The sequence below is a fragment of the Pistacia vera genome, unplaced genomic scaffold (assembly GCF_008641045.1).
Source record: "Pistacia vera cultivar Batoury unplaced genomic scaffold, PisVer_v2 Contig1268, whole genome shotgun sequence".
Classification (NCBI taxonomy): domain Eukaryota; kingdom Viridiplantae; phylum Streptophyta; class Magnoliopsida; order Sapindales; family Anacardiaceae; genus Pistacia; species Pistacia vera.
This window is the reverse complement of record NW_022195323.1, coordinates 36,212-50,583: the sequence shown is the minus strand read 5'-3', so window position 1 is coordinate 50,583 and position 14,372 is coordinate 36,212. Positions and strand designations below refer to the sequence as shown.

Sequence of the window (14,372 nt, the reverse complement as noted above, 5' to 3'; positions counted from 1 at the left end):
TTTAATTTTTAAATTGCTTGCAATACTAGATGTCCAGAGGAATCTTTATTATGATTTGATGACTTTATAATAAGATTATATCAAGTTTATTATTTATATTTTTTCAAGTTTTTATTATATCGTGTACTGGATAGTACATTTTTGAGGTCTATGATTTTAGAAGAAAATAAAAGTGGGTCCAAACGGGTAAAATTTAATAGCGTTGGATTAATGGAAAGTAAAGAATATTAGGCGTTGGATTGTTTTCAGTACTTTAGATATGAAGACCTTGAAAGTTAGAACAAAAAAGAAATCCTAGGAAACAAACAAATTTGATAAGGTTGAGGGTAGAAGAAGGTTAAACATTAAATGGAAAATAATAATAAGTAAAGTAGCAATGTGGGCCCAAATTGAGTAGAATCTCAGGCAAACAAGAATTGAAAAAGATACAAAGCCAATAAAAGTCTCACCGTCGGTCAAACACAGTAGTACTAATTTATCTTTCTTTGATGTGATAAATGTGGGTCCCCTTGTGATTTAAAAAAAATGAACGGTTGAGAGTGTTAGTTGATTTGAAAACATTTGATCTTCTCTAAGATGATATTGGAAACAAGAAGAATCCAATAGGCCCAAACACACTCTACTCAATTATGTTACTCGTGGGAAATTGCGAAAAAGTCGCTCAATGAAAACAAGAAAAGTCTGTTACATCAAAAGTGTTAAATGGTTGTGTGAGCATAGTTATAAAATAGTATCAACTAGGTAAGAAAAGCGTGGATAAATCCAATTACCAGATTCACAGTTTAACACCCTATTCCACAGTGATTCTTCTTAAAGATAACTATGGTAGAAAAACCAATGGGATAAATATAGTACTTGAGGTAATATCTATTGAAGAAAATAAAATCTCACCCGATTAGGTAAAAGACCAATCTAAATAATAAAGCCTTCTCAACAGAATAAAAATTAAACCTGAAAAACTTAAATAAATCCCTAAAATGTATCATTATACAAAAATCAGAAATAAGAGATTCAAAAGTCGGATTTTAAGGAAACAAATATTATCATTATAGGATTTAATCCATTATACAAATGAAAATTTTCATTCTACTAAAATATAATTGGCGTTCTAGAAAAGTCGAGGCAATATGAAATTTATCTACAACAGGGGTATTCAAATCAAACACATGGTGGCGCGTGAGATCACTCTCCACTGGTTTTTGAAAATGTACATCCATGTGGTAATGCTGGCTTGAATAAGAATGTACAATGAGAATCATCACGCTAACAAGTTGGTCGACACGCGTTCTTGGGCGGCTGCATCTCACCTCTGAATTACATACACGTTTATCACATCACATGATTGCCACGTGGATTGTGGAGGGATCTCTTAACACGTTTCACCGTCTCCGCCGTCTCGATCTAATCGAACAAACCGATAAACTTACCCAAAAGGAGAGAGTGATAAATGATAAAGTAAACACTAGACAATAAAATAACAGTCACAGCTCGTGAAGAGCATGTGATTGTAACGTGAACCGAGTGTGAGTTGTGTCATATGTGTGAGAACTGAGAAGAACGTGATATGCATTTAATATTCACACTTTGTAAAATTGGGTATAACGTGTTTGGCGTGTGCCGAGTCTTTGTTATTTCCGCGTTATTTTCACTATCATAGTGACGTGGAAGCTGTTGGTTTGTTTTTCTTTGCCCTTTCTCTCCCCAACCCAAATACTGTTACGTACACAATCTCTGTACTTAGAGTTAGATGTTTAATAGTGACAGACTGTCACTGATATGCGAAGGACCGCCCATTGAACTTACCAGTAACGAATAAGGCCCCGAAAGTCTACAACTCTAGGAGTAGGGAGGACAATTTTCACGGTCCAATGATAAAACATGCTTTTTCATCTCCATGTGTGATGATTATTTGGTTTGGTTTGGTTTTTAATAAAGAAATATCTTCAACCTCATTTATATATCAAAAATGAATAGATATTTAATGGTTTGGGTTAGGGCGAAAACGTGAGGAAAGTTCATGTGGTGTAGGTGGGGAGAGAGTAGAGGTAGTTGGGTTGGGTGCACCCTTAAGTGGCTTTACACATCAGCGGCATGATTGTGAATCGAAACGTTTTGGGCGTGGTTCCCAATAGTCCAACACGCTTTGCCTTGCCACCGTCAAGACTAATGGAGACTTTTGACAACACAAATTGAACAGTCAAGTCAAGCGGAGGCTTACCATTTTTTAATACTAATCCGCTCATTAATCACAAAATTCAATGTAATTGATAAATAATTCCACATGTTAACGGTTCATAATAAGTAATTTAAATTTAAAAAAAAAGAAAAAAAAGATAGAGATTCAAAGCAACAAACAGAAACACTTGTGAGACAAGTCACCATCTACTTAACCCGTGATAGAATTACTGAATAAACGTGCCTGACTAAGCCAAATGTATCTTGGATTGTGAAATGTGAAAACGAAGCAACAACTAAATTTCGCATGTCGGGCAGCGGCAGGTAACACTCTATTTATATTCAAACTATTATACGATATTGTAAAATAATCAAAGTGAGAAGTGTAGTATTCTTTCTATGGTAACATAACATCTGGTCTTATAGTTATCAGTTTGTCTTTGAATTTTATCAGCGAACTCTCAATTGATTCGTGTTTTATATATATATATATATTCGATACTTTCTGTTCTGATAAGCTACATAACTTAACCTATGATGATAAAAAAAGAAAATATATTTGAATTCTTTTGTCTTCCAATAATTGCTGTCTAAGCATTTGTTTAGAACATTGATTGGGTGGGTGGGTGGAAGGAAGCTTGCAATCAAATAACTTTATTAATATGAAAATATGAAGTGTTACATTGTTTGTTAATTTCTCAACAAACAACAACCTTCATTGTTGATTGATCCATCGTTGTTTCTATATATATATATTATTTCTTTATCTCTAATCTTTAAGATGTTTATTTCTTTTTCAAAACGTCTTAGACTATTTCAAAAGACATGCATGTTTATGTTTGTATTCTTAATATAAATTCATGAATCACAATTACTCCTTTATAGGGTTTATAGTTAATTCATTTAAAGTTAATTTACAAGTTTGTATAATAGTGTAAAGACAAAGAGTAATTTGATGACTCAGTCTTGAGAATTCTGAAACCACGCTCTCTGTGTATTTTCTTTTGATGCATTTGACCCTAAATATTGCTGTGAGTAATGACCATACTNTTAATTCATTTAAAGTTAATTTACAAGTTTGTATAATAGTGTAAAGACAAAGAGTAATTTGATGACTCAGTCTTGAGAATTCTGAAACCACGCTCTCTGTGTATTTTCTTTTGATGCATTTGACCCTAAATATTGCTGTGAGTAATGACCATACTGCTTCAAAATTGAAATTGACAATTCAGTAGTCATTAACTGTTTGAATCTCCTAAAACCTTGGGGAAATTAACAATTTCAAAGTGCATAATTCTTAGGTTCAAGAAGCCTTGGGTCATAAATCAACAATTTCAACCGTTTCTTTGCTTTAAATTTCAAAGGCAGTAGCATTATCTTCGGCATAATTGACCCAGTCTTCTAGTACTTGGGCCTATTTTGGGCCTTCTAAAGCTACAGTTAAATTGAAATTGAAATTTCAGTAGTCATTAACTATCGTTGTACAGTTGACGTTTGAAACAACGAAAATTAAATGCAACTGATTTTGTAACACAAATTAGTTTCATGTATTTGTCCAACATCAGATGCCAAAATCAATTCGAACCCTACTTAACTTTTAAATCAGGTATTGGAGGTTAACTAGTCCATTGTAACGGCGACTTTGGTGTATAAGAGTTTCTGTAAAAGGTATAAAGACCTGTTCATAATTTTAGTAACGATGCTTTCCAGCTGTGTTTTGAAAGATAAATGTTAACCAGAAATTGTACATCCCACAATTTCATTGCAAATATTTGACATATTTGTATCCACAAACCATGTGATAGTTATTGACATTAAATATTGATATAGATAAACATCGCAACCACTACGGTAATTTCAATTTAATGTCTTGATGCAGGTTCGTTTATAATGATATTGACACTACACAAATACTTCGAAATAGCATATATGGTCAGGACGGATTATGTAATGACAGTAATTGAAACAATATTTGCACCCAACTTTGTAGATAACTTATATTTTATACGAAACTGTAAGCTGGTTTTGATCAAATTAATTTTCTTCTTCGCGTTAGTTGTTGGGGGTTGAATGTCCATGGCCATGGGATGGATCACACAAGAACTGTTACAATTCTAGTGTTGGTTTATTTAACAATGGTTTCAAAACTCCGTTTATTCAAGTTTATCGTACAATTTATTTCAGCAATTGTTTATTTACGAATAAGATACGAAACTGTGTTAATATAAATTTATATGTTGTCATAATTAATCTACACCTTTATCCGTTTCAGAAACTATCATTCTCCCTTGTTGATTAATTATTGCACTCCTGGCCTGTTGAGTTCATTATCACTCACCATCTATGACTATAAATAACTGGAAAACCTTCATCCATTAATCATGACAGCCCTTCTCCCTGTAAAATATAATTTTGCATAACTGCATTTTTCAAGGTTGAAATACATTATTTAATTGTAACACGATATTTAAAATATTCTTCTAAGGGTGTTGAGGCAGCTGTTTAATATGCCGGACGGCGGAGGTGTTGGATTTGTTCTTAAAAATAAAGGGAGAGTACAAATAAAGCTTTAGCGTGACTAACTTTGGTGGCGGAGTTATTCTTCTTAATTATAAGTGAAGTTATATACTATTTACATCGTGATAATAAGAAACTGGGGGGTGGGAAAGTTTCAGAGTTGTGATGTGTAAGAATTTCTACGTGCCATCTGCCAATATGTGTTCATTAGAATCTCATTTCATTCCACCGCATAGGCTACAGGTGCTCAAAAAAAAAAAAAAAAAAACGTGATTTCAAGTTTGTTAACGTCATAGGGACGCAAGAAAAGAAATGTACTGTGAGTCCACTTTAGCTTAGCTAGAACACGCAAGATTTGGACACTGTATCACCAACCAACTCAAGAGAACTCAATATATATACAAAATAAAGGCAGTTGATAATTCTCAATTTTTATCTTTAATTTAACGTAAATCGTACTGTGACATCTAATTATTATCATGCTATGCGATTAATATTTTAGATATACTTATATATACTCTTTGGGTGAATGCATGTGACTCTCTCTGTAATAATAAATTAATAGTGTACTGAAGATTACAGAGAGCAAGATCTTCTTGTTCACAGGAACATGGTGATGGTGGGGTGGATGCTATTCCGATGGATCCCACTTTCATTCTCTATTTTAACACAGCAAGTAACAATGCTACCGCGTGTCTATTCTTACAAGTAATTTATTGTAGCAGACATAAGGGCAATCATCAGTGGAAAGGAAAAAAAAGACTATTAAAAATGTTGTTCATTGTCATTTCGGGAGAGTTATCACAACCACCGCTTTTGTTCATAACTCTTCATCTCTCAGTCTCATATATTGATTCCAATTAGCTAAATTATAAGTTTATGATTTCAATCAGGGATAACTTCTATGTAATGAAAACAAAAACAAAAAGTTGATTGAATAAATAATGTGAAAGAGAAGAATAGCAAAAGGAAAGTGTAAAGTAGGTGTTAATAATAACGCTATGATATCTATGAGTAGATATTAACAATTAAAAAGTCCCTACAGAAGGACAGTTGCAAGCTTAAAAGCGGTCCCAACGCTTGAGGTAGGGCATCGGCCTGGTCCCTTCCTACCTATCTAGTTTGAATCTTGATATGCAATTAAATTAAGCTGTGTTTGGTGTCAATGACGTTCTTCTGGCATCATATCACGTAAAAAATGGGAGATTTTATAAAGAGTTAACGACTTTTTCCCTCTCATATAATGGTTTAATGATACTTTATCACCCACAAACTTTTAAAATATTATTATATTATTCAAATTTATATTTTAACGATAAAAAAAGGTAAAATTCGATTATAGTTGTTGAGATTTTTGAAGATGGGAGGTCAATGAGTCTTTTGGTGGTAGAAGGTTGGATTTTGGTGAATGAGATTAATCAAAATTCGACTTAGAAAGGGCTATATAAACCCTAATTGCTTGATTACCAGTGATTGATGGGGTCGACAGGAGTAGGGTTTGAGGAGTTTTGATAAATGATAATCGGAAAAGAGAATGATGGTGGTGTGAGGTCGTAATGATGTCAGAATCGAAAATAAGATATAAATTTAAATAATAAAATGATATTTTAAAAGTTAGTATGCGGAAAGTGTCATTAAACTATTATTTCGATAGGAAAAGTCTCTTAGAGTATCTCAAAATGACTCTTTATATGATTCAAACTCTTTATTATAAAGAGTCTATCCATACAAATAAAAGTCTAAAAAGCTTTTTATCTTTAAAATATAAATTAGAGAGTGATTTTGACACTCTATATTTAGAGAGTTAACTCTCTATCCTAATTTTAATTAATAAACTACAAGTTTTTATACATTTTATTTATTAATTCTTTCTCCTATTAAGTCTTTTTTTTTTAAATAAAGAGTATTTTCATTAAATTTAAGTCTACTAGATTTGAATAAAAATTATGTCCTTTATATTTAAAAATTAATAAAGGCTATGTTTGGCTTAGTATTTTTATCCATATTCTGGATCCTATTCTTCAAATAATGTTTGGCACATTATTCCAAAAATATTACCCTATTTTTTTAATTACTTTTAGACCCCATAAGGTTATTAATTTCACTAAATACCCCTTGAAAAAAAGTTTGAAAATTAACAAAAACACCCCCATCAACCCAACTTGTCAGATTCCGGCAACCACCATCGGTGATAGCCGGAATCTGTACAACTGCCTAACTTCCGACCAGAAATGGTCGGAAGTTCACCAATGTGGCCTTTTTCGGCCAGATCCACCACGGATCTGGCCTTCAGAGACGGCCAAAGAAATGGCCGTCGTTGACCGAAAACGACAACCACATCTTTGGCCATCGTTTGGCCTTTTCCGGCCGTCGACGTCCATAACAGACCGTAGATCTGGCCTTTTCCGGTTAGATCCACCATAGATCTGGCCGGAAAAGGCCATAACGACGTGTTACAGCACAGATCCGACCGGTCTGTGCAGTAACAAAATTTTTCAGCCAGATTCCGGTGGTGGTGGCTGGAATCTGGCACTATAGGTGGTGGGGGTGTTTTTGTCATTTTATCTGTTAGGGTCTTTAATTAAATGAGTAAACCTAAGGGTTTTTTTTGCAAATTTTTAAAATTTACCTCATAATACTTTTCTATCTAATAACCTTATACTATCTCAAAAATCTTATCCAAAATACTAAACCAAATGCACTCAAAGATATTTTTTATTTATAGAAAAGATGATCTCAAAATAAATATATCTTTCCAAAATAAATTGACTAAAGACAAAAGGCAAGGACACACACATAGATATACGTAAAAGTGACTTGAGGCTGATGTTTGATGTTATAGAGAAGATAAGATTTTAATGGTGAGTAGTTCCCACAACTAAGGTAAATAAGTCACATTTAACATTTGTGGTCATTGAATAGGAAACTGATAATTTTAAAATAGGATAAAAGTAACAAAACAAACACACCCTCTCTTTGTCGAGTAATGTTATGCTTATTTAGGAATTTATTAACCATTTTATTCATTTTTTAAAAAATTACATATAATACTCGTATTATATTTATAATACCCATACTATATTTTATATTTATAAAAATTAATAAGTTTCGTAAATAAGCATAATGTTATTGTTCTTTGTCAGTCTCCAAATACAAATCTTTTGTTATTTTTGTGGATATTATAATTTGATTTGAAAACAGACAAATTTACCTATATTTCCAAGTTACGTTGTTACCCTTTAATTATGAACCAATTAAAACCAAATTTCTTTATTGCTTGATTGGTGTCACAGATACTTTCTCTTATCTTCTACTTTATGGTCAGCCAATCAAAAGTTGCACTAAATCACATATGAAGACAGTTGTTTTAGATAAGAGTTTCTTGTGTGTTACATCAGAGTCATTAGCAAAAGGTGAACCCGTGAGTATCTGAGATTAAACTAAACATTCAGAATTGCGTTACTAACTAATCAATCAACAAATACTTTGCCAAAATCCCTTGATTACTACATCAGCATAATTTGACATATGATATGATTGTACAGCTCCTCATGTGATTTTTACAATATCACTCAGAAATCATATGCCTGGTATTTCAGGAGGTTGATAAGTCATGTTGTTTTAGTTCAAACTAATACTGTCTTAATTCCACCCAGAACTATACATACATATAATTTATGTTTGGAAGAGATTTGAGAAAACTTAATGTGGTTTATTGTGTTATTTGTGTAATTTCTAAGTAGTCCTTATCAAATCATTGTCTCCTCAATTAAATTGATGCGGATGTCTCCTTGTGTATGTGTCCAATAATATAAATAATAATTTCACATATGAGAGTTTGTCATGATCAACCCTCAATTTAAATGGCTATAAAACTAGCCATCAAATATATATAAAAAATAGAATCACATTAAAAGGCCATGAAAAGAACAAAGTAAATCACTAAAATCTCGTGCTACTCTCCGCCATGTGAACCATCTCCAACCTCTAGTCTCACTATACTTGACCAAAAGTTACGTAGTCGTTAGACCCTGACAATGAGTTTTCAAGAAAGGGCAACTCAGTCATTATACTGCCAATGTGTCAATACACCACCACTCCTCCTACGAGACACAAATTTCACTGCTTTACATTTTAATTATTAATCATTCATATTAATTTTAAAAAATCTCTTTTAATTTATGTTTAAACATAAAATATTAATAATTAAAACTCTATCATCTTGTCAGGTCAATGGTCATGTGACAACACAACATTCATCACGTATATAACAGCGCGTAAGCGAGTTCGAGTCGCTTGTTTTTAATTTGACAACGAAAACTTAGAGACGGGCATTTTAGTAATTGTACATAAATACGACATCTGTCCAATTACGGATATAAATATTAATGCTATTAAATCGATTAAGCCAGACTGCTGCTAGTAATGTAAATGGAGCGACCACCATACACTGAAAATGAGCAAACTACCACAACAAACACCACCGTAATTCAACGTAAACAGAGCTCCCAAGGTGGCGGTACGCGACACCCTGTATATCACGGCGTTCGAAAACGGCGGTGGGGCAAGTGGGTTTCTGAAATTAGAGAGCCACGCAAAAAAAACCGCATTTGGCTAGGATCATTCCCCATCCCTGAAATGGCTGCTAAGGCTTACGATGTAGCTGCATACTGTTTAAAGGGACGTAAAGCTCAGTTAAATTTTCCTGACGAGGTTGATCACTTGCCACGTCCCTCTACTTGTACGGCTAGGGATATCCAGGCGGCAGCAGCTCAGGCAGCACATTCAGTGATTTCATCAAAGAAGATCGATGAATCGGACGGTGATGTTGATGACTTCTGGGGTGAGATTGAATTGCCTGAGTTGATCAATAGTGGGTTTTACAGTAATTCTTGTGGATGGACGTTCAACAGTGATGCCCCGTTGATTGATGGAGAAGCGTACCCGCCGTTCATGGCATGTCCCTAACGAACAATATTGTGGTTTTATAAGCTAAGGCAGGCGGCAGTGGCAGTGTCAGGCATGTAAAAATTAGTAAGTCTCCGTATATTTTACTAGCTGGTTGTGCTGTTTATTACTTAACCTGTTTTACAGTAATTCAGTAGTGGTTTGTTATCGTTCGGCAATACAGGTTTTTTTTTTTTTTTTTTTTTCTTCCAGTGACACCAGGGAAGATGTATTTTTCGTTGGGAAGATGTTGGATGGGATAAAGGTAGTAAGTAATGTTGATTGTAAATTAAGGGCATGCAACAATAAGTGATTGTGTATAAATAAAAGTTTAATCCACATATTACATTGTGTAGTTTAACTTTACTATAGCTATTCCTTGCATATAATTGTTGGACAATAATACTAGTGCATTCATGGAGGAACTATTGGGACTTGATACATCAAGTGATACCATATAAATGAAGCATGATGTAACAAGTGATATATTTATGTTATATATCAATGAAGACTACAAAGTTGGAATTTGGAAAATATACATGAGAAATGTTATATTATAGTAATATTTTACTGAAAGAGGAGGAGATATACAAAATCAATTGTTCATTTCAATGGGTATCATTGAATAAACATGTTAACCCTTCCTATATCTAAAATAACAATTTATCTTTTTATAAGTAACATTTTGTTAGAATTTACGTCAACCAATTAACATATATTACATTTAATCCATGAAATTAAGTGATGGTATTCTTATGGAACATTAATGGCAAAGGTAAAATGTTTTAAAGTATAATAATAACTTTGGTCTCCCCTATATTTGAGAGCCTTTAGATCATGGTCTAATCTAATAAGGGCTCTAGCATGAAGGGCGTCAAATCCCTAAAACAAAACCCCATTTTCATTTCATTTCTTATAAGTAATATTTTGAATGGGTATCATTGAATAAACATGTTAACTCTCGTATATCTAAAATAACAATTTATCTTTTTATAAGTAATATTTTGTTAGAATTTATGTCAACCAATTAACATATATTACATTTAATCCATAAAATTAAGTGATGATATTCTTATGGAACATTAATGGCAAACGTAAAATGTTTTAAAAGTATAATAATAACTTTAGTCTCCCCTATATTTGAGAGCCCTTAGATCACGGTCTAATCTGATAAGGGCTCTAGCATGAAGGGCGTCAAATCCCTAAAACAAAACCCCATTTTCATTTCATTTCTTACTATGAATTTAAGTTTTACGGATGGATAATATCTCTCTAATTAAATATCGTCTACAGAAAATTCGGATGATAATAATTCACTGGAATTCGAGGAAGCCATGCATTCGCAAAGGATGTGAAAATAAATAAATAAATAAAAGAATAAGTCTCTGAAAAATCATGTTTGATTATGAAATATCCAACATTTGTTTTATTTCATTCAAATCTCTTTGGAAATGACGATAGTGGCAATGTAGAGAGAGACGTCGCAAAATTACACGTGACAAACGTTTGGATGATGTGGAGAGGAACTGATAAGATTATTTCATGAATTGGCATTTGCAATTTGTGGATGGATTCATATGCATCAATATCATAGATGTTAGGCATAGTGCCCCCACTTCTTTGGAGGTTAAGCATCTGTAATTCAAGTTCACTGTGAGGCTTCACTTACCTTCTATATTAAATTATAGCTGAGTCAAGGACTGAGGATAGGCTGGCTTGTGTCTAGCCTAAAACGAGGTACCGTAGCCCTTCGCATTGGGTTGGGCCGAAACCAGCCCAGTTATATGTTCTGCTAATACTAGCCTACAGACTTTTCACACGTTGGCGGGCGAATAGATAGAATATGCCCAATCACGATGCTACAATTTACGCCCAAAACGAGATCGGCGTGTCTTGAAAGTCCACTGCATATCGTTGATAGGAGTGGGATTAAAGGTGGAACAAATGGGCCGGGTTAGGCGAGTCAACCTTAACCCGGCCCATATTAGAGAGGATTCAACCCGCATGCAACCCCCGGGCGGGTTGGGTTGCTAATTTTAAATAAAATTAATAAGAGAAAGAATTAATAAATAAAATTAATAGAAACTCGTAATTTATTAATTAAAATTAGGATAAAAAGTGAAATTTGACTCTCTAGATGTAGAAAGTCAACTCACTATTTAGTTTAGAATAATACTACACATACATCATTCTCATACAACATTTCTCATACAACATTATGTGGCAAGATATGATTGGGTAAAAGTTTAATTTTAACTTTAAATTAGTCAATCATATCTTGCCACATAATGTTGTATGAAAATGATGTATGTGTAGTATTACTCTTTAGTTTATATTTAGAGAATGTTTGTCTGAACTTATAAGTTGATCAAACTAGCTTATAAACTCTAAATTAAGCTGACATGCTTGTTTATAACTTTTTGGGACTTATAAGTTGGGTTTATAAACCTATAGAAATAAGTTGGGGGGAAGGTACTTTTTTTTTTTTTTTAGCTTATAGACACTCTGCTTATAAGCTATTTTGACCAAGTATATTACTACATTACCCTTTTTTAATTTTAAAATTCTATTCTATACCCTTATTTTTAGATTTATTCATTATGTTTATTCATTAGTTTATTTTGTATAAAGAATCTAAAAACTATTCATATAAATTTTTAATAAAATATTTGTATATAAAATATTCGTTTATTTAATTCTAAAATTAAATTACATTTTAATATAGGTCGGCTATCATAGTTTCCCACATGTGTAAACTCCATAATCTTCTGGCACCATCTCTGAGGTCTAGTAACCCTTTTGGTATCAGAGCCAATGCACTTATTGATTTCAATTATTGTGTGTGCGGAGGACTACCTCCCCTTGGTTATTGGCTTCTTTAAGTCACTTATTGGTTCCAATTTATGTGTGTGTAGAGGACTACCTCCCCTTGGAGATTGACTCCTTTTAAGTCTTGGTTATGTTTCATGTCTTATGTTAGTAATTTGTTATGGATCTTGAGCTATTCTTGTTATTTGAGGTAGTATTAGACATCCAAAAGGTTGAAATCATACTTATGGAATCTTCTTCATCTTTATCTACTTTTATAGCTCCAATAAATACTAGCTTATCTAGATCTTCTTCTAAAGTAGATAATTTGTATAAAATATCTTATATTCCAAAAAATAAAAAAATTCAAGATATTATCCCTCCTATTGTAAATCCTTATACAACATTTTCTAAGTCTTCTTCTTCCTTGTCTAAAACCTTTAAAACTCTAATTAGACCTTCCACGAAACCAGTAAAAGAGTATATCCAAACTAGTACTTTTAATAAGTGTCAAATTCCTACTATAACTCAAGAACAATATGTTACTTTAGAAATCCCCCAAGACTCCATTGCCCAATGGATCCGTGAAGGATACTCTCATGTGCACTTTGGTGCTATTAGACTTGCTTTATCTTACCATGGCCGAAACGGACTCCCAGTCTCTGTCGGAATCGCTTTGTTAGACACCACATTTGTCCATTATCAGCATGCTTGCATAGGAATGACACATACAACTTTGAATGTTGGAACAGTCATTATGACACTATTTCATAATGTCAATATGTCTCTCTCTGACGTTCATTGCTCCAAAGCTCTAAAAGTTCAACTACGGATTGTCGGTGCAGATTTGAATCCAGGAAGTATTGCAGCTACTTTGCATTACCAAATGGGTTTGCGAATCCAAGACCATGCTCTTGATCTGGCTATTCCTATGACTATCGATGCGTTGCTTCTTACTGTTGACTCTTAGAATACTCCTCACTGTATCAATATTCCCAGGTAGATCTCGAGGGATGACTTGATTAAACTGTTACCAGACTCTTGGGTGACAAGTTACAAGTCTCTTAATAAAAAAGAAACTTCAGTAGTTTCTATAGACTCTACCATGCATGATAATAGTGACGGTATAACAACGATCAAATTTAAGTCTCCAACTACTCTCAATGCTCCACCTTTGAGTCTCCAACAAACTCAATTCATGATCACTCTAGTCTCACTAGCTACAGCAATATGAGAACTTGGACTTTCCATTCATTCATTTTAACAATCTGGTGCTCCTATCTATCATCAATTTGATCCAATCACTGGTCATACTCAATTTGATCTTGACTGTCAATGCTCTGACTGCCTTAATGATCCGACTGCCTTAATGATCCTATTTGGGAATTTGACAAGCCTTATCTTTCCAGACGAAACCATTATAAACGGAAAAGACAAACATCTCAATGCAATCAGAAAGATTTTCATTCCAGATTTGAAGACCATGATCCAGAAGTTGGCCTTCCTGGTCAGCCATCCGACAAATTTGACTATTATGTCAAATATTCTCCATCAGCCTGCAAAGAATCACCATCCATTAAACCAGACACTCCTCCAAAACCTAAACCCATATCTCCTTGAAAACTACCCAAACCTGTTAAATCGCCTTACTTTAAAAATCCTTTACCTTGTTATCAACAGGCCTCGGTGGATTGCAAAGGAAAACAAAATTATCCACTCATCTCTTGTTCATACTCCTCATGTCCAATCTATTATGATGATTCAATCACCTAATCCTAAAAAAACAGGACAAAATTTCAATTATGACACATATTTTCCTTCTCTTAAGGAAACCGTGACTCAACAACCAAAGGTGGTTCCTTCCAAAGCCATACAACCTGATGGCTCCACACCAAAACTCTCTCAAGCTAAAGCAATTCTTAACT

At 33.5% G+C, this 14,372-nt stretch overlaps 1 protein-coding gene across 1 annotated transcript; it reads left to right on the top strand.

Moving 5' to 3' along the window:
- The first annotated feature begins 9,114 nt into the window (after positions 1 to 9,114).
- On the top strand, positions 9,115 to 9,820 carry LOC116121541 (ethylene-responsive transcription factor ERF023). Its single transcript, XM_031407498.1, has one exon. It carries the CDS (start codon positions 9,124 to 9,126, stop codon positions 9,658 to 9,660), a length of 537 nt encoding a protein of 178 aa, XP_031263358.1. The 5' UTR covers positions 9,115 to 9,123; the 3' UTR covers positions 9,661 to 9,820.
- The last annotated feature ends 4,552 nt before the right edge of the window (positions 9,821 to 14,372 follow it).

Bases quoted from the DNA above. Each gene is read 5' to 3' on its own strand.
- LOC116121541 (XM_031407498.1), top strand. From the start codon at position 9,124: ATGGAGCGACCACCATACACTGAAAATGAGCAAACTACCACAACAAAC.